Below are 21,098 nucleotides of genomic sequence, written 5' to 3' on the forward strand. Positions count from 1 at the left end.
CCATACCATCTATAAAGATTAACTAATTAATGGAAAGATTATCTATACCAATCCATAAAACATTTTAATATTCAAATGTTAAACAACTATTCATCAAGGAAGGTATTTTTTTAACTCAGTTATGTACTTAGCTCACATAAATGATAAATGAACAAACAAATAAACAAATAGTTACCTTTTCTTGAGAGATTAGGAAGTGTAAATAAGACATCATTGTCTCTAGGAATAGAATACAGTATGCTTTCCTCCAATGGAATGGTATAATTTGAACGTCTCTGGATTCTCTGGTTCTTAACTAAAATGCCAATTTCAATCACATCCTTTTGTTGAGCCTATGAAAGATGAAATAATGGCACTAGATCATACATCAACTGAAATTCCATTTTCCTATTTGATCTTTTTCTGTAGGTTGCCAACTATAATAACCCAGAATAATTACTTTTTTCCATGTTGGGGAAAATTTTGCAATCTTATATTTACGTCTGCTTTGGCATGCTCTTTTGCAGGCCCTACTTTCAGTTCCATTTAATTTAATCCATAGCCATGTCCAACCTGTAGCAGAGATGAGGATCAAATCTAATTGCTTCAACTCCCTCCTCCAAAAGTATTGATAAATGAATATAGAGGGATATAGCTAAATATGACAATAAAAAAATATAAAACAAAACTTTAAAAAATTAGGGGACTTAGAAAGTTCCTTTAGAACTACTGAACATCAACTCTTAAATACTTCTTTCCAAACCAAGTTAGAAATGTAATAGAAGAAAACAATCTAAAATCCACAAAACTCATAGCACAACTGTTTACAATTTGTAATGCAATTGCTAAGTTTGAAGTAAGTATGTTCTCTTACTTGCTTCCCATCAATCTCTACTACTTCTTCTTGGATGGCAATCATTTGCACATTGGAACTAGATGCCAGAGGCCACTGATGAACTAATATCCGTACACTGACAGTTCCAAAATATCCCTCGACCTTCAGATTTTCTGAATTTTCACCTTCCGCTGTCAAAAAGAAAGTTGTTAAACAGAAGTAATCATGTAATAATTATTTACAAAGAATAAAGCAGACAATATTATACCCCTTCTAATGGCTTTATTCCTTCACCCCCATGCTCAGCGCTACTGCAAATGTACAAGAATAGCCTAAGTAAAATTGTTTTCAAACCCTGTAGCTATTTATGTGTTTCTGAAATGAGTAAATACTGTATAGTCTGGAGTTTCTGAAATGAAATGCTGTCACTCTAGAAATATCTCCAAATTCTCATGATCATTAGTAAGGTGTTAAAAAGTGTCAAGCATGTATCACTCAGATTGGCTAAAATGACAGGAAAAAATAGGCTTTCATGAAAGAGTTTAAAGGGAAAAAGAAAATTCTAGATTATCACTTTGGAGTATAGAGTCTGGGGAAGATATTAGCAACATAGCTTTTGTCCAGACATAGCTCATATAAGATTAACCTTGGCAGCCTTGCTTCTAGAGATTTTGCCCCCGCCTAGACTTCTGCTCTCCCAGATCCATAGGATTTCTTAAAATTTTATTTCCCCCTCCTCCAGGCTCCTGTATCTTCTGTTGGTCCCGTCAGGAGTGGGAAAACTGAGACACTAATACATTGTTGGGAATTGTAAACAGATCCAACCATTATGAAGAGAAATTTGGAACTGTACCCCCAGGGCTATCAAACTGTGTATATCCTTGACCCAGCAGTGTTACTTCTGGGCTTACATCCCAAAAAGATCTTAAAGGAGGGGAAGGGACCCACATGTGCAAAAATATTTTGGGTAGCCAAGAAACTGGAAACTGAGTAGATGACCATCAATTGGCTGAATAAATTGTGGTATATGAATGTTATGGAAGATTATTGTTCTGTAAGAAACAACCACCAGAAGGGGCAGCAAGGTGGCGCAGTGGATAGGCACCAGCCTTGAATTCAGGAGGACCTGAGTTCAAATCTGATCTCAGACACTTAACACTTCCTAGCTGTGTGACCCTGGGCAAGTCACTTAACCCCAGCCTCAAAAAAAAAAAAAAAAGAAAGAAAGAAACAACCACCAGGATGATTTCAGAGAGGCCTGGAGAGACTTACATGAAACTGACACTAAGTGAAGTGTGTAGAGCCAGGAGGTCATTGTACACAGCAACAAAAGACTATATGATAATCAATTCTGTTGGAGGTTCTCTCTTCAACATTGAGATGATTCAGACTGGTTCCAAAAAGCTTGTGATGAAGAGAGCTATTCACATGGGTAGGACTGTGGGAACTGAGTGTGGATCACAACATAGCATTTTCATTCTTTTGGATGTTGCTTGCTTGCTTTTTTTCTTCTTTTTTTTTTCGTTTTTGATATGATTTTTCTTGTGCAGCAATATACTTGTGGAAATATGTATAGAAGAATTGCACATGTTTAACCTATATTGGTCTACTTGCTATCTAGAGGAAGTATTAGGAGGAAGGGAGGGAAAAAAATTTGGAACACAAGGTTTTGCAAAGGTGAATGTTAAAAACTATCTTTTCAAATATTTTGAAAATAAAAAGCTTTACAAAATTTTTTAGAAATAATTTTAAGTGTCAACCATGGTAAGGCCAAGAAGGAATCCTGAATATTTCTTGCTTCCAAACAAGATAAATGCATCCCAATGATATAAGGGAGCCCCAACATAGTAATGGCATATGTGTCCCCAATTTTTTCCTGAAAAAGAATTTTTAAATTGTCTTATCTCTTTTAATCACTCATAGCAGTAATGTGAAATTGCTAGCCACAAACTCCTAACAATCATGCCAACCAGTTGCAAAGATGGAACAAAATAGCACCAAATGTCTTGGAAATCAATCAGGGAAGGCTCCGACATGTACTGGTAGAAAATAACAGCTAGAACATCCTAAAAGATACCCTAAAGCAATGCACATTAAAGGACTTGCAAAATAAGTCCATTTAGTAATTGTTCCTTAAATGATAATCACAGAGTGCTAACTGGAGACATTTTTGTAGCACTTTTAAGATTTGCAAAGCATTTTTCACACCATATTTAACTTGATCCTTACAATAAACCTTTGCCGTAAGAGCTGTTCTTTTTATTTTTCCTTCTAAATGGCAGCTGGCTCAAACAGGTCGTCCTGGATTATCACATAGCTTTTATGTTTAAGATAGAATTTGAATCCAGGTCTTTTGTGCAAGACCAGCACTCTCTTCACTGTACTATACTGTCTTTATGTGCCTGATGTCAATTAAGGGATTATTTGCTAAACAGGAATAAAGATGTACATAAAGTTTTGTTTGTTTGTTTGTTTGTTTTAAAGTATACTTCAATTTATATTTAGATTAGTCAGTTCTTTGGGTATGGATGGCATTTTTCATTATAAATCCTTCAGAGTTGTCTTGATCACTGTATTTTATTTTGTAAATCTGTAAATCATTCACAACTGATCCTCTTAACAATAATGCTGCTAATTTTGCACATAATATGTTTCACTTTGAATGAGCTCATGGAAGTCTTTCCAGGTTCTTCTGAAAACATCCTGCTCATCATATAATAGTATTCCATCATAATCACATACCATAGTTTATTCACCCATTCCCCAATTGATGGGCATTCCCTCAATTTCAGATTGTTTGCCCTGAGAAGAGGAGCTAGAAATGTTTTTGGTACTTACTAGGCCCTTTTCCTGTTTGTTTGTTTCTTTATATCTCTTTTGGAATACATGTCTGATAGAGGTATTGTTAGGTCAAAGAGTATGCAGGTTATACTTTTTTGAGCGTAGTTCTAAATTGTTCCACAGAATAGCTGAATCTGTTCACAATTCTATCAGTAATGCATTAATGTCTCATTTTTTTCACATTCCCTCCAACATTGTCATTTTCCTTTTCTGGCCTAGTAGCCAATCTAATAAATATGAGGTAGTACCTCAGAATTGTTTTAATTTGCATTTCTCCAATCAATGGTGAATTAAGAGTATTTTTTCTTTTCGCTAAAAATAGTTTGTTTATCTGAAAACTGTTCCTATATTTTGATCATTTATCAATTTGGGAATGGCTCTTATTTTTCATAAATTAGATTCAGTTCCCTATATGATGAGGAGAAACTGAGGTTCTAAGCCGAGATGGATCAGTTCTTTTCTGGTTGTCTGATTTACCTCTCTCTCCTTCCCCAAAGTACCAAAGGGCAGGGGCGAGTCTGGTTAGCGAATGAATTTGCTACTCAATGCTGTGTTAAAACAAAGTCTTTATTGATTGTAAAGGGATAGACAGGAGGGATAGGCCTCTAGGGAGAAAGGCCAGGAATGCCAGTACAGAATTGGCGGGCACAAGGCAAGAATAAACCAAGTGCAAAAAGCAGAATTTTAGAGATTCATTTTATACATAATCAGAGTCATAAAACAAAGTTTGTATAGAAATGTTATCCAAGAGGTTCCGGAGATATTTGTCTCAAGTTATCTACTTTAACCTCTCCTAAGACAGAATTTCCTGTTAATTATTTGTATCTTGGGCTATCTCCTTTTATCCTCTTCACTACATGTTTGATATAGGAAGCTTTTATCAGAGAAATTTACTTCAAAATTATTTTCACAATTACTGTTGCTAACTTACTCCCCATTTATTCTCTCTCTCCTTTCCCCCTGTCCCTCTTCAAAAGTGTTGTGCTTTTGATTACCCCTTACCCAAAATTCCCTCCCTTCTATTACCTTCCTCCCTTCTCATATCCCTTTATTCTCCTATTTTCCTGCAGGATAATATAGATTTCTATACCCAACTGAATGTGTATGTTATTCACTCTTTGAGACAATTCTAAAGTTTACTCATTCTCTTTTCTCTTCCCCTCTATTATAAAAGCTCTTTCTTGCCTCTTTTATGGCAGATCATTTATATCATTCTACCTATTTCTTTCCTGTAGAGGGCTGAAGCTCCAAAAAGATATGCATGAATCAGATAACTGAGCACTTAAAAGCTAATTAACTATTCCATGTGAGACAATGATTCTATTAGCATATGTTTGAATAAATGGCTCTTCTCACCATAGGTGCTTGCTGAGTGTTTGGTGTTAAGATAATCATAGGCAAGGATTGGAGGGCAGAGGGAGAGGAGCCAGAGAGGCACCTGGTGGCAGGAGGAGGAGGAGAGAAGTTGGTGACTCTGGACTCCAGGATCTAGGAGACATCTTTGGCAAGCCTTGTGGCAGTTTGCTTGCCTCTTTCACTTCTTCCCTAAAGACCAAGGACTTTGATTTATCCTGACTCTGGCTGACCCTGAAGCTCTCCAGGGAGCTAGCCCATACTCTACACTTTCCCTTTCTTTCAGTCTTCCTCCCATTTAGATATTATCCCCTTCATATTCAACTAATATCTGCGCCCTCTGTCTATATATACTCCTTCTGTCACAATAATGAGAAAGTTCTTATATGTTTCAGGAATTTATGATTTCCTCCTTGTAATTTGAAGGTTAAAATTTCTATTCAGCACCTTGTCTTTTCATCACAAATGCTTGCAAGTATTCTCTTACATTGAATATCCACCTTTTCCCCTGAAGGATTATATTCATTTCTACTGGGTAGATATTCTTAGTTGTAATCCTTGCTCCTTTGCTCTCCAGAGTATCATACTCTGACTCTTAAGCTGCTAAATCTTGTGTTATCCTGACTGTGACTCCACCATATTTGAACTATTTCTTTTTGGGCATTCACAATATTTTCTCCTTAACCTGGGAGTTATAGAATTTGGATCTCTTTCAGGAGATGATTGGTAAATCCCTTTCTATTTTATTCTCTTGTTCTAAAATATAAGGACTGAAAACTCTGATAATTTCCTAAAAGATGATATCTAAGGCTCTTTTTTTGATGATGGCTTTCAGGTAGTCCAATAATTTTAAAATTATCTTTCCAGGACCTATTCTCTAGGTCAATTGTTTTTCCAATGAGATATTTCACATTGCTTTCTATTGTTCCATTCTTTTGGTTTTGCTTTATTGCTTCTTGATTTCCCATAAAGTCATTAGCTTCCATTTGCTCAATTCTAACTTTTTTTATAATAGCTTTTTATTTTTCAAAATATATGCAGTTTTCCTGGAAGTTGAATGGATGCTCATCAATTGGAGAATGGTTGGGTAAATTATGGTATATGAAGGTTATGGAATATTATTGCTCTGTAAGAAATGACCAGCAGGAGGAATACAGAGAGGCTTGGAGAGACTTACATCAACTGATGCTGAGTGAAATGAATAGAACCAGAAGATCACTGTACACTTCAACAACAATACTGTATGAGGATGTATTCTGATGGAAGTGGAAATCTTCAACATAAAGAAGATCCAACTCACTTCCAGTTGATCAATGATGGACAGAAATAACTATACCCAGAGAAGGAACACTGGGAAGTGAATGTAAATTGTTAGCACTACGTCTATATACCCAGGTTACTTATACCTTCGGAAGCTAATACTTAATGTGCAACAAGAAAATGGTATTTACACACATATATTGTATCTAGGTTATATTGTAACACATGTAAAATGTATGGGATTGCCTGTCATTTGGGGGAGGGAATGGAGGGAAGGGGGGATAATTTGGAAAAATGAATACAAGGGATAATATTATAAAAAAATACTCATGCATATATACTGTGGGAAAAATTCTAAATAAAAAATTTAAAATAAAATAAAATAAAATAAAAAAGGACAAACAACAAAATATATGCAGTTTTCAACATTCACTCCTGTAAAACCCCGTGTTCCAAACCTTTCTCCCTCCTTCCTCCCCTTCTTTTCCTCAGACAGAAAGCAAATCTGTTAAGGACCCTGCAGAGGTGAAGGGGCAGGTCAATTCTCAGAGAGCTTCCACAACTGTGAATCATAACACCTGAAGGACTTGCAAAACAGCCTTTGCAGATATTTCTGGTGGATTGGGAATGAAATAAATTGGAGGGAAGAGGAGAGAAGTCAGAGAACGTCATTGCCTTCCAGTCTCTGTGTATCATCATCATCCTCTCACATGAAGAGATCCATTCTACAGGTCTGAGTTGGACTGCCAGCAGCCACTGGCAGATGGCTCCCATATCACAACACAATTCAACAAAGGTTAAATATATGCATCAATTCTAATTTTTAAGGAATTACTTTCCTAAGTGAGCTTTTGTATCTTCTTTTCCATATGGCCAATTTTACTTTTTAAAATATTCTTCTCCTCATTGACTTTTTGTACTTCCTTTTACATCACTCATTTCTCTCACCAATATTTCCTTTACCTCTCTTACTTGATTTTCAAAATCCTTTCTGAGCTTTTACATGGCTTGAGATGAATTCTTCTTGGAGTTTTAGGACATAGGGTTTCTGTTATTTTCTTCTAAGGTGCATTATGATCTTTTTTGTCACTATAGTAGCTTTCCATGGTCAGAATCTTTTTCTGTTGTTGGCTCATTTTCTCAGCCTATCACTTGACTTTTAAATGCTTTGTTAAAGTAGAGCTGTATTTCCAGGATGGAGGGTGCAATGTTCCAAGTTTCAGTGGTTTTATGCAGCTGTTTTCAAAGGAATTTTAGGGAACCTGTAAGTTTTCAGTTCTTCCAAGGTAGTATGATTTCAGGAAAAGGTTATTTACTATTCTCTTAGCCTGTACTCTGGTCTGTGAGTAGCCACATTTCCTGCCCCACAACTATGTGAGGGTCCTTGTTCCACTGGTCTTCAATTCTAATGTATAAGAACTGGACTGAGAGCCAGGACTCCATCCTAGATGTGAGTGCCCTGCCCCTGTGTTAGCACAGAGATCCCCTATTCTCCTCTGACCTGCTGGTTGACCCCCCAGAAGCCGCCACCCTGCTGCTGCTGCTGATTCAATGGCTCCCAAGGCCCACTCCTACTTTGCCAGGGCTCCCCTCTCAGCCTGGTGTGACAAGCCTTTCCTGCTGACCTCCTAAGTCACCTTGGTGAGAGGTCTGGGACCCATAACTGCTGCCCCAGATTCCATCTCCCAAGGACTCTCATGGTTTGCCGGGACCAGCGCCAGGCTGGGGAAGCTGTACTCACAACCTGGTGTGCCAGACCTTTCCTGCTGACCTCTTAAGTTTTCTTTGGCTGGAAAGTTGTTTTACTCTGTCTTTTTATGGGTTCTGACACTCTAAAATTTGGGCAGAGTCATTATTTAAGGGTATCTGGAAAGATTTGGGGGAAAGCTCAGGCATGTTTCTGCCTTTATTCTACCATCTTGACTCCACCTCTCTTGATCCAGTTCTAGAACCTTCTGTCAAATCTTTTAATTACCTAGGATTGGATGTATGTGATTTCAATAAATATCATCATGTATTATTATTATAAGTACTGGAATAACTGGTTTCTCCCATTGCAATCTCACTCACCTCTAAGATTTCAATAGCACCCCTATGCAAATGAAAACCAAATCTGTATCTCTCACCCTAACTTTTTTTCTTGAATACATCTTTCCATACATTTCCAGCTGGTTCCAGCTGAGTGCTCTGCTAGCAATATCCATACAAATCTAAAACCAAGATCATTATCTTTACCATCTTCTATCCCATTGCATCCCCTATTCTCTTGGCCCCCAGAAGTTCCTGATTCTCTCCATGGTGCAGCTATTTATCCAGACAAAGGACTTGCTGATTCTGATCTCTCCCTTTCTCTCATTCTTCACATAAATCCTGTTCATTTATCCATTTCACTGCCACGTTTTACTTTATTATTGTAATATCTTTTTAAGTGGTCTCTGCACTTGTCCCACCTATTTAACTCCTTTAATGTATTTTCCTAAATTTTGCTAAAGCACCTTTCTCTCTCTGTGATCACATCACCCTACTGTTCAAAAATAGTGGCTTTCCACTGGCTATAAAATAAACCCTCAGCTTCTCAGCCTGGCTTGTAAGATCCTCCACAAGTTATCCTCAATCTAATCTTCAATTACTTCCTTTTACATAATCTATAGGCCCTTTTTTTTTTCTCCCAGTGCCCATACTGCCCCAGGCACTTTGGTGAGAGGAAAAACCCTGAAGAGACTCAGGAAGAGAAAGTGCTCCCCAATGGGGAGGGACCTGGGCAAAGCTAGGTGTGATGCAATGGGCACTTTTCCCAGTCTCAGAGATAACATGTGACTCAGAAGTGATCACTGAGGGCAGAGGATCCTATAGACATGTCCCACATAGGCCTGCCCTTCATACACAGTCTCCTCAGTCTCGGACATCTAGAGTACTTTTGAGAGCAGGAGCTGGGTTGTTGGGTTTTGTCAGAGTTTTTTAGAAGGGTTATCTTTCTTTGTATCCCTGAAATTTAGCATAATATCTAGCACACAGTAAATGCTTACTAAATTCTAGTTTACTGACCAACCATGAAGTACTTCTAATCCAGGGTCCTGATCCAGAAAAGTTCTCTTTGTTTTCTAACTAATCACAATCCTTAATGCTACCTAGGTAGCATTAAATTACAGCCAGTCTTTTAGTAACTTATACATGTCTTATTCCCTCTATCATGAACTCACTGAAGCCATGAATTATGTCTGATCATTTTTTTATCCTCCACAGCACCTTTGGTTTATACAGGGTGAGTGGTAAATGGCTATTTGCTGAACTACTAGATTTTTAATTCATTAGCTAATATTAAAAGGAAGCCTGTGACGTGGCTAAAAATTGGAAATTTACTCTATGCAACTGAGAGGATAGTCATGATTCCTAATACTTTATTCATAGAATTTTTCATTTATTTAAATGATTCCTTACCTTTGACATTTCTAACACAATATAAAATAGGCAGATAGGTGGTTCAGTATTAGAACTTCCTGAAAGAAGGAAGACATAAATTCAAATCTCAGATACTCACTAGCTGTGTGACCCTAAACAATTCATAATCTTTCTATGCCTCAATTTCCTCTTCTGCAATATGGGGAAAATAATAACATTTACTTTTCAGAATTGTCTTGAGGACACATGAAATAATATTTACAAAGTGCTTTGCAAATATTAAAGTACTATACAAATTCTAACTGCTAATTTAAAAAAAAGTATGGTGGATGAAAAACCCCAGCTTTTGGGATAAGAATTTACTATTTGACAAAAACTGCTGGGAAAATTGGAAACTAATATGGCAGAAACTAGGTACTGACCCACACATAATACCATATACCAAGATAAGGTCAAAATGGGTTCATGATCTAGATATAAAGAATAATATTATAAACATATAAGAACAACATAGGATAGTTTACTTCTCAGATCTGTGGAGGAGGAAGTAATATTACCAAAGAAGAACTGGAGATCATTATTGATCACAAAAAAGATAATTTTGATTGTATTAAGTTAAAAAGGTTTTGTACAAACAAAACTAATGCAGACAAGATTAGAAGGCAAGCAATAAACTGGGAAAACATTTTTATATTCAAAAGTCCTGATAAAAGCCTTATTTCTAAAATATATAGAGAATTGACTCAAATTTATAAGAATTCAAGCCATTCTCCAATTGATAAATGGTCAAATTTTAAGATGAAATTGAAACTATTTCTAGTCATATGAAAAGGTGCTCTAAATCAGTACTGATTAGAGAAATGCAAATTAAGACAATTCTGAAATACTACTACACACGTCTCGCGAAAAGATGATGATGATGAATGTTTGTTAAGGGACTGGTCAATTCTCCAAGAGCCTCCACAGTTGTGGATTATAGTATCTGAAGAAGTTGCAGGGCAGACTTTTGCTGACTTAGGTGTTGCAGACTGGGAATGAGATAAATTGGAGGCAGAGAGAAGAGGAGAGAGGTCAGACAACACATAGGCCAGAGAACAGCAACTGCCTCTCAGTCTCCTCGTATCATCCTCTCACAAAAGGAAATCCATTCTGGGTTGGTTCTCCAGCAGCCACTGTCAGTGGCTCCTGTGTATTCCAATAGCTCCCGGTAGCACAACATATAGCTGAACATGTGCTTCTTATAAAGCATAAGAATTACAAGCTAGAGTTATTCGTGAGAAGGATCCTCCCAGAGTTCCTTCAGTAACCCGTGGGGAAGGAAAGGGAGAAGAGCTTCGGTAAGACATTTTTAGTCGGGGTGATTAAATGGCCAACATATCAAAGGACCAGCCAGAAGACTGATGGGAGACTTAAATGCCTGTTCTGATTATAGTCCTCTACTCTGTTTTGAAAGTTTGCCTCCATGATATCTCAGAAAATCAACACCTGCTACAACTATCCAGAGGTGATAGTGCTGCTTGCATTTCTCAGTGTGCAGAACATGCTGGGGGGCGGGGGGAGAGGATAACAGCAAAAAAACAAAAAAATGGGGAATTGTTTAGGGACTGGTCAATTCTCCAAGAGCCGCCACTGCTGAGGATCATAGCATCTGAAGAAGTTGCAGGGCAGACTTTTGCTGACACAGGTGTCACGGACTGGGAAGGGGATAAACTGGAGGCAGAGGAGAAAAGTCAGACAACACAAGAGCCTCTCAGTCTTCTTGTATCATCTCACACAAGGAGATCCATTCTGAAGGTCTGGTTTGGATCTCCAGCAGCCACTGTCAGGTGGCTCCTGTGTATTTCAGTAGTTCCTAATAGCACAACAAACGTTGGGAAGGGATGTGGGAAAACTGGGACATTAAAACATTGTTGGGGGAACCATGAACAGATCCAGCCATTCTGGAGAGCAATTTGGAACTATGCCCAAAGGATTATCAAACTTGCATACCCTTTGATAAAGCTGGGCTTATATCCCAAAGAGATTTTTTTTTTAAATGCTAAGGCACTTGGGGTTAGGTGACTTGCTCAGGGTCACACAGCTAGGAAGTGTTAAGTATCTGAGGCCCAAAGAGATCTTAAAGAAGAGAAAGGGATCCACATGTGCAAAAATGTTTGTGGCAGCCCTTTTTGTAGTCACAAAAAATGGGAAACTGAGTGGACACCCATCAATTGGAGAATGGCTGAATAAAGTGTGGTATAGAAATGTAATGTAATATTATTGTTCTGTAAGTCAGAAAAAACCTACAATAAACAAACCATTTATGGAAGGAAAAGTGATTTTTTAAAAAATCATGTGAAGAAACTGATTCCACTGGAGAATATACTGAGCTGGATTGAACTGTCTTTCAGATAAATGTAATAAAAGGACTTGTTGAAAGGCAGAGATAATAGTGGTTGAGATAATAATAAGGAGATGGCATTATGGTCTACTAGATCTTTGCATGTGACTAATTTTTCAAGCTTTGAAGTTTTTAGTTAAGAAACTGTAAATCAAATAAGGTTTGGGGACACTGAGAAGATTATATAAAGAAATCTTACCTAAAGGGGAATCTCATAGAGTAAAAAAACAACAAAAAAAATGACACCCCCCCCTCCCTGAGACTCTGACTTGAGGTAATGAAAAGTACACAGAGTTGGAGAAGAAGCTGTTGGAAGTGGCAGATAAGGTACAAGGCAAAGAAGACAGGAAAGCTTCCAGCTGCCTTTGAGGTTGGAGCAGCTTCTAGAGGCTCAGGGCAATGTAGAGGGCTTTTGAGCTTTGCTGTTCTTTGGTGCCATCTACAGGGGAACCTCTTATTGGTGCCATAAGTTTTGCCTGTTTTGCTGTGAAATGTAAGAATATTGGCTTTGGGTTGAGCAAAGTGGGATCCCCTATTATTTGAGGATCTGAGGAGCTCAGCGGGTCTCTGACTTAAGGAAATTGCTTGTCACCAAATAAGTATAATGTTGAAATGTATTTTGCTAAAAAAATTTTTTTATTAATGGTGGCTATGAGCTAAAAGAACTTGTTACCCATATATTGGACATCTAGGGGAGAGAGTGGGGGAAGAAGGGGGAAATTGGAACACAAGGTTTTGCAAGAATAATGCTGAAGCTCTTTTTGTTGTGGCTAGAAACTGGAAGTTGAATGGATGTCCATCAGTTGGAGAATGGTTGGGTAAATTATGGTATATGAAGGTTATGGAATATTATTGCTCTGTAAGAAATGACCAGCAGGAGGACTACAGAGAGGCCTGGAGAGACTTACATCAACTGATGCTGAGTGAAACGAGCAGAACCAGAAGATCACTGTACACTTCAATAATACTGTATGAGGATGTATTCTGATGGAAGTGGAAATCTTCAACATAAAGAAGATCCAACTCACTTCCAGTTGATCAATGATGGACAGAGGTAGCTACACCCAGAGAAGAAACACTGGGAAGCGAATGTAAATTGTTAGCACTAATATCTGTCTGCCCAGGTTACATGTACCTTCGGAATCTAATGCTTATTGTGCAACAAGAAAATGGTATACATATATTGTATCTAGGTTATACTGTAACACATGTAAAATGTATGGGATTACCTGTCATCAGGGGGAGGGAGTAGAGGGAGGAGGGGGATAATTTGGAAAAATGAATACAAGGGATAATATTATAAAAATATATATATAATAAAAATAATAATAATTTTTTTAAAAAGAGTAATGCTGAAGAATTGTCCATGCATATGTTTTGAAAATAAAAATCTTTTTAAAAATTTTTTAAAAAAGAGAGCTTGCTACCACTTTATTGACCTTTTAGGAAGAGAAAAGCAATTTTGCCAAGCAAAGAGAGAACCAGAAGGAGAACAGTTAATAGAGAAGTACCAAACATGTTAATTAAGTCTGTGAGTTCCCTAAGAGAATGTAAGTTGTTCTATTCATGTAATTCCCTACTAAGTTTCTACAGATATGTTCCCACTACACCATGGATACTGTATAGTAGAGGAAGACTATGACTAAGGTTCATAGGCATACTGTTATATAAAATGATTTTTGTTCTTGTCTTTTATTGGGTGAATATTATAATTATTCCTATTTTTGCCTCCTACTGAGTAAATATTGATATGCCTCATAATGAATAAATGTCATTATTGCTTTTGTCTTGCTTTTAGTAAATTTAAAACTTAAAAGTGTCATGAGGATGTTTTTATATAAAAAGAAAGCACCTGTGGAAGCTCAGAAGCTAAAGTGACAAGAATCTTCCCTATGATCACTGCCCCTTCCCCCATCACAAACATACACCAAAGTTACTTGTAGAGCCCTGAGAGTTTTGAATTGTAGACATGTGGCATAGTCCTCCCAAGGAACCACAAAACTACTAGTGTGAGTATGGGTTAGGTGAATAAGCCAGTTGAAAGAGAAAAAATAAAAGTTTATGCTATATATGTATTAGACTGAACTTTATAACATTCCTTTTTTTTCCCCAATCCAATATTCACTAAGTGCCTTGCATATAGGACAAAAAATAGACTGGCCTTTTTCCTGACAGAACTTATAAACTAGGATGGAAAATACATGCATAAAAATAAGTATAATGTATTAGAATAAGATTAAGTTCCTAAGAGAAGTTTAACAGAGGTATAAGTAATTTCAAGACAGAGTAACTACTGTTGCTTGGAAGATGGAATTGAGGAGGAGACCCCTAAATTAGATCTCGAAAACGGAAGCTTCTATTTCAGTAGCCAAGAAATGTGATAGTTAACATCACCAACCTTCAAGTGAAGAATATAGCATGTGTGAGTTTTAAAAGGGCAGGACAAAACTGTGAAAATCAGTTTGAATGGGATATAACATATATAGAGGAGAGCAATATATGAAATATGAATGGCAAGCTAAATTGAAGCCAAAATATAGAGAACCTTAAATATGAGTTTAAGGAATACATGTTTTATTCTATAGGCAATACTGGGTAATCATGGGTTTTTAAAAGAGAAGCTATAGTTAGTTCAGACTTGTTCAAAAGAATAATTACTTTGGTAGCCATGTAAAAGATGCATTAGAAATAGAAAAAGAATGGCTTCACAGTGATCAATTAGGGACTTAGAACAATTGAGAGGTAAGAAAGACTTGAGCTGGGTCATAAAAATAGAAAAAAAGGAAAAAGGTGCGAGATTATGAAGAGTAGAAGGGACAAGACTTACCACTTGATTGGATAGGCATATTGAACAAAAGAAGGTATTAAACCAATGTTTCAAGGTTGGATGACTGGTAGAATGATAGTGTTATCAAAAGAAATAGGGAAATTGAGAAAAGCAAGGTTTAGAGGGAAGAAGGTAAGTTCAACTTAAATACATAGAGTTTAAGACAAAGTCTAGGTGGAAATATTAAATGGGTAATTAGCAATGAAGGACTTTAAGGGAAAAAATATTTAAGATTTGAAGTTTATTGTATCAAGTCAAGTCAACTTGCATTTAATAAGTGCTGAATATGTTCCAAAAACTGTGCTAAGTAAGCACTGGGGATACCTGGAAAGATATTAACAATGCTTGCCTTCAAAGGTCTTACATTCTAACAAGGGAGACAACAGGCAAATAATTATGCTTATAAGAATCATACAAAGTAGAGGGAAGGTGATCTCAGAGGAAGACACTAGAATTAAGAGAGACTGGGAAAGCTTTCTTGCAGAAAGCGTAATTTTAAATGAGTATTGAAAGAAGCCAAGAGGAAGAGATGAGGAAAGAAAACATTTCAGGCAGGAAAAAAAAATTCATTGAAAAGGCTTAAATTCAAGAGATAGAGATGGTGTGTCATGTGCAAAGAACAGCAAGGAGGACAAAATGCCATTGGTTAATAGAGTACATGGAAAGAAGTAAAGAATACATAGAGGCAATAATTGAAGCCATGAGTGTGCATAAGGTTTCCAAAGGAGAAAATAGTGAGGGGAGAGAGTTAATGACATTACCTTGGAAGATATCGAAATTGGAGGGGAAGGGTGAAGAAACAGGAACAGATAAATCAATGAAGGAGTGGCCAAAGAGCTAGAACAACCAGAAGAAAACAGTGTCATAGAAGCCAAGAAGGAGAGAGAATGCTAAGAAAAGAGTGTGAAATGTAGTGATTGAAGAGGAAAAGATAATTGGATCAGGTAATTAGCAGAGTATTAATAACTTTGCAGAGATCAGTTCCAATATAGTGTGGTCTGGAAAGAAACCAGATTGCAGGTGACTAAAGAATAAATGAATGGTAAAATCAGGGAATAAAGATTAGAGGAAAAAAGATCGCAGTTTGAAAAGGTTAGCAGGATAAAAAGGAAAAAAAATGAATCTTTTTATTTTCAAAATATATGCAAAGATAGTTTTCAACATTCTCCCTCTCTCTCTCTCTCTCTCTCTCTCTCTCTCTCTCTCTCTCTCTCTCTCTCTCTCTCTCTCTCCCTCCCTCCCTCCCTCTCTCCCTCCCTCCTTCCCTCCCTCCCTCCCTCTCCCTCTCCCTCTCTCTTTTTTTGCTGAGGTAATTGGGGTTAATTGACTTGCCCAGGATCACACAGCTAGAAAATGTTAAGTGTCTGAGACAAGATTTGAACTCAGGTCATCCTGACTTCAGGGCTGGTGCTCTATCCACTGCACCACCTAGCTGCCCCCCAACAGTCACTCTTGCAAAATCTTGTGTTACAAATTTTTTCTCTCTCCCTTTTCCCCACTCCCGCCCCCTAGACAGCAAGTAATCTGATATAGGTTAAACATGTGCAATTCTTCTATACATATTTCCACAATTATCTTGCTGCACAAGAAAAATCAGATCAAAAAGGGAAAAAAATGAGAAAGAAAACAAAATGCAAGCAAACAACAATAGAAAGAGTGAAAATACTATGTTGGGATCCACCCTTAGTTCCACTGTCCTCTCTTTCTAGGTGTAGATGGCTCTCTTCATCACAAGACTATTGGAATTGGCCTGAATCATCTCATTGTTGAAAAGAGCCATGTCTATGAGAATTGATCATCATATAATCTTCTGCTCATTTCACTCAGCATCAGTTCATGTCTCTCCAGGCCTCTCTGAAATCATCCTGCCGATCACTTCTTACAGAACAATAATATTCCATAACATTCATATACCATAACTTATTCAGCCATTCTCCAGTTGATGGGCATCCACTCAGTTTCCAGTTTCCTGCCACTCAAACAGGGCTGCCACAAACATTTTTGCACATATGGGTCCCTTTCCCTTCTTTAAGATCTTTTTGGGATATAGGCCCAGTAGTAACACTACTGGGTCAAAGGGTATGCACAGTGTGATAACTTTCCAAATTCCAAATTACTCTCCAGAATGGTTGGATCTGTTCACAATGCTACCAACAATGTATCAGTGTTCCAGTTTTCCCACATCCCCTCCATTATCTTTTCCTGTCATCTTAGCCAATCTGACAGATGTGTAGTGGTATCTTAGAGTTGTCTTAATTTGCATTTCTCTGATCAATAGTGATTTGGAGTATCTTCTCATATGATTACAAATAGTTTCAATTTCATCTGAAAATTGTCTATTCATATCCTTTGACCAATTATCAGTTGGAAAATGGATTGAATTCTTATAAATTTGAGTCAATTCTCATATATTTTAGAAATGAGGTTTTCATCATAACCCTTGAATGTAAATTTTTCCCCAGTTTTCTGCTTCCCTTCTAATCCTGTCTTCATTGGTTTTGTTCGTATAAAAACTTTTTAAATTTAATATAATCAAAATAATCCATTTTGCATTTCATAATGTACTTTTATTCTTTGGCTATAAATTCCTTCCTTCTCCACAAATCTAAGAGGTGATCTATCTTTCTTTAGTTCTTCTAATTTGCTTATAATATCACTCCTTATGTCTAAATCATGAACCCATTCTGACCTTATCTTGGTGTGGGTGTTATGTGTGGGTCAATGCCTAATTTCTGCTATACTATTTTCCAATTAAGAAAAAAAAATTTTTTTAAAGAATCGAGGAGACACGAACATTTTCCTTTTGCTGAAGGAAAATTTTTAGTCTTAGAAATTATTGATAATGAAAACAACAAACTCCTAAAGGAAGTGTGATACTGCACAAAAATAATAATTAAAAAAAACAAACTTAAAGTTTGGTTAACAATTTATTGTCAACCAATAATACTATTGTCAAATGGAAGTCTACATTCAGGATATGAAGACAAGGTGTGTGAATTTTTTCTACATTATTAAGGAATCATCTTGCAAATTTAGAGCTTGAGGGACAAGATATCATTTGGTCCAACTCATTTTATAAATGTTTTAATAAGTTTCAGAGGCTAAAATGATTGCCCAAGGTCAGAAAGGTAGTAAATGGCAGAGTCAGTATTTGAACTCAAGTGCTCTGGTTTGCAAATCTAATATACTATCCTATGCAAGGTCAGCCAGTTGATTCAAGTTTTAAAAAAAAAAAACCACTATGAAATACCTACTTTGTATAAGACTGTAGTAGATACTAAAGATGAATCAAAAACCCTCAACCAACTTTTAGTGTACCAAGGTAGTGGTTCTTAAGCTTTTTTTGATCACTTTTTGGCCCTCTGGCAAAGCCTACTAAGCCCTCTTCCAAATAAAGTTTTAAAATATAATAAATAAAATACAGAAGATTATAAATGAACTTAATTATTTTAAAACACAATTATCAAAATAGTTTTAAAAATAAGTTCATGGATCCCAGATTAAGACTCTATGTGATGGGCCAATTCCAATAGACTTGTGATAAAGAGTCCAGAGAGAGGACTATGGACATTGAACGTGGTCACAACATAGAATTTTCACTATTTTTGTTGTTCTTTTCTTGTTTTTTTTTCCTTTCTCATTTTTCCCCTTTTTGATATAATTTTTCTTATGCAGCAAAAATGTGGGAATATATTTAAAATAATTATATATGTTTAACCTATATTGCATTACTTGCTGTCTAGGGGAGGATGGGAAAGGGAAAGGACAGAGAACACCAGGTTTTGCAAGGGTGAATGTTGAAAACTATCTTTGTATATATTTGAAAATAAAAAGCTATTATTTAAAAAAATGTTTTTAAAAAGAATGTCTGTAATGATTACTTGCTGACTTGGGGAATGAGGAAATGGGGGGAGGGGAAGGAGAAAAATTTGGAATATAAAGTCTTACCAAAAAATAAATATTGAAATCATTTTTACGTGTATCAGGAACAATAAAATAATATTGAGGAAAAAAAGAATCTTTGTAACATGTAACCAATATGTAAATATACATGAAATAATATAAAGTAATTTCATGGTATCACAGGTAAATTACATTATTATTAATTTTAGTACAGAAATGAGAAAGGAGTAGAAAGCATTCTTTTTCCCATAGTCAATATTTGAAAGAATTCACAAGATATATTATTTTGCTTAAATTGTGGTATAAGCAAGTAATGATTTTAAAGACTCCAATTAATTTCTATCTAGTCAGGAAATCTGACTTCTACTGTAAATTAATGTGTTTCCCTAAGTAGTGTCATGAAAAACAAAACTCTGAAATTTTATGATAGGAGTAATGATTCTTAAAAAAAATTATTAGTATTACAGAACAAGGCATATGATTGCTTTTGGTAATTAGATATTGTTGTGGCCTAATGGATAGAGAATGACTTCAGGGTTAGGTAGACCTGAATCTAAATTCTAAGATTTGTACTAGCTGTGTAAAAATTGAAAGAGGCTACGGAAAGACTTATATGAATTGTTGCTAAGTGAAGTAAGCAGAACCAAGGGAACACTGGACACAGCAATAAGAAGAGTATGTGATGATCAACTGTGATGAACTTAGCTCTCTTCAACAATGAGGTGATTCAAGGCAATTTCAATAGACTTGTGATGGAAAATACCATTCACATCCAGAGAGAGAATTATGGAGATGAAATGTAGATCAAAGCATAGTGTTTTCACCTTTTTTTTTTGTTATTTGCTTTTTTTGTTGTTTTTTGTTGTGTTTTTTCTCCTTTTGATCTGATTTTTGTTGCACAATATAATGAATATAGAAATATGTTTAGAGAGTTACATATGTTTAACCTCCATTGGATTGCTTGCTGTATAAGGGAGGAAAAAGAGGGGAAATGAGGGAGAAAAATTTGAAACACTAGGTTTTGCAAAGGTGAATGGTGAAAAAAATAGCTTAGTATGTATTTGCTAAAATAAAATACTATTAAAAAAAAGAAAATGAAAGAGGCTAAAAAGAAAAATACTGTGGATAAGAATGGAAGCTATTAAAAACTTGGGAAATAGGTAATTCCTTCTGTTTTTTCAAGTAATATGAGGATATTGCTATTTTATTACTGGTAGTACTATCGCTAAAGTGATGTTACATATATTACCTTAGATATAGCTCCAAAAGGTCCAACTTCAAATGCAAGACCCTCATGTTAAGAGAAATACTATTCAATGCTAGGTATAACCAGCACCAAAGATGAAGAACTAAAGCTGTAAATAATTATAGATATTTATTCTTATAATAACATTAATTTGCACTGAAAAACATAAATCCAGGAGTACTTTCTTTCTTTTTGAATTATTAAAGCAGAACCATTGTGGAAATAATCTAGTGGTACTCACCTATGAAGGTCTCACCCCTTATTCGGGTTACTCCATTCTTTAGGGGGAAGTCAGTTACATATATTTGTCCATTCTCATAAATAATATTAAGAAAAACCTTAAAATAAAACAAAGTTTGCATGAATGCCAATGGTTTATTGGTGTTGAAAATTTTATATTTAAAAAGATAACTAAGTATAAATTGAGATCAACAGACTAAATAACAGAGAAACAAGTATATTTCAGTCAGACAAACAGCAAATTATATTTAAAAATATAAAAAAGAGGACAAACCTGTTTCTCATGGAGTTCCCCATCATCTTCCAGGGTAGTTACATTAATTTTGATATTGTCCTGCAAATTACAATGACATTATTATAGTGGTAAGTAAAAGAGAGTTTGGAAAAATCTGCCCCAAATTTGGACCTATGACTCCACTGGTATGGGAAACCCTGATTCTCTATTTGTTTTTAGATATAGTTTGTAAATACTTTCAAACAGATCTATATCCCCTTATATCCTTAAAAAAAACCTCTTGTAATCTTACTACTCCATTAGTCTGTATCTTCCCTTTCTCAGCTAAACTCCTTAAGAAAGCTGTCTATACAAGGTGCCTGCAAATCCTTTCCTCTCACTCACTTTTAAAAATCTAATTTCTGACTTTTTCTTAGTCTTCCTCCAATCTGTCTAGCTACTCCATTTTGGGTTCCTTTGTTGGATCTCCATTCAATCCACTAAAAGTGGGTGGCTCCCAACATCCTGTCCTGGGCTCTCTTTTTTTTCTCTCTCTAAACTATACCATCTCACTTGGTGATCTCATCAGCTTTCCTGGGTTCAGCCGATATTTCTATGCAA

The 21,098-nt window shown here is 36.1% G+C and overlaps 1 protein-coding gene across 1 annotated transcript in view; it reads right to left on the bottom strand.

The window, feature by feature from the left end:
• Positions 1–21,098, bottom strand: part of GINM1 (glycosylated integral membrane protein 1) — a 37,014-nt gene that overhangs the window by 8,903 nt on the left and 7,013 nt on the right. The window contains exons 2-5 of the mRNA XM_074309577.1: positions 20,538–20,597; positions 20,265–20,361; positions 854–1,005; positions 176–332 (exon numbers count right to left, since the gene is read on the bottom strand). Coding sequence (XP_074165678.1) covers positions 176–332; positions 854–1,005; positions 20,265–20,361; positions 20,538–20,597 — 466 coding nt within the window. The remainder of the gene's footprint in view (positions 1–175; positions 333–853; positions 1,006–20,264; positions 20,362–20,537; positions 20,598–21,098) is intronic.

The sequence above is a fragment of the Sminthopsis crassicaudata genome, chromosome 4 (assembly GCF_048593235.1).
Source record: "Sminthopsis crassicaudata isolate SCR6 chromosome 4, ASM4859323v1, whole genome shotgun sequence".
Taxonomy (NCBI): Eukaryota; Metazoa; Chordata; class Mammalia; order Dasyuromorphia; family Dasyuridae; genus Sminthopsis; species Sminthopsis crassicaudata.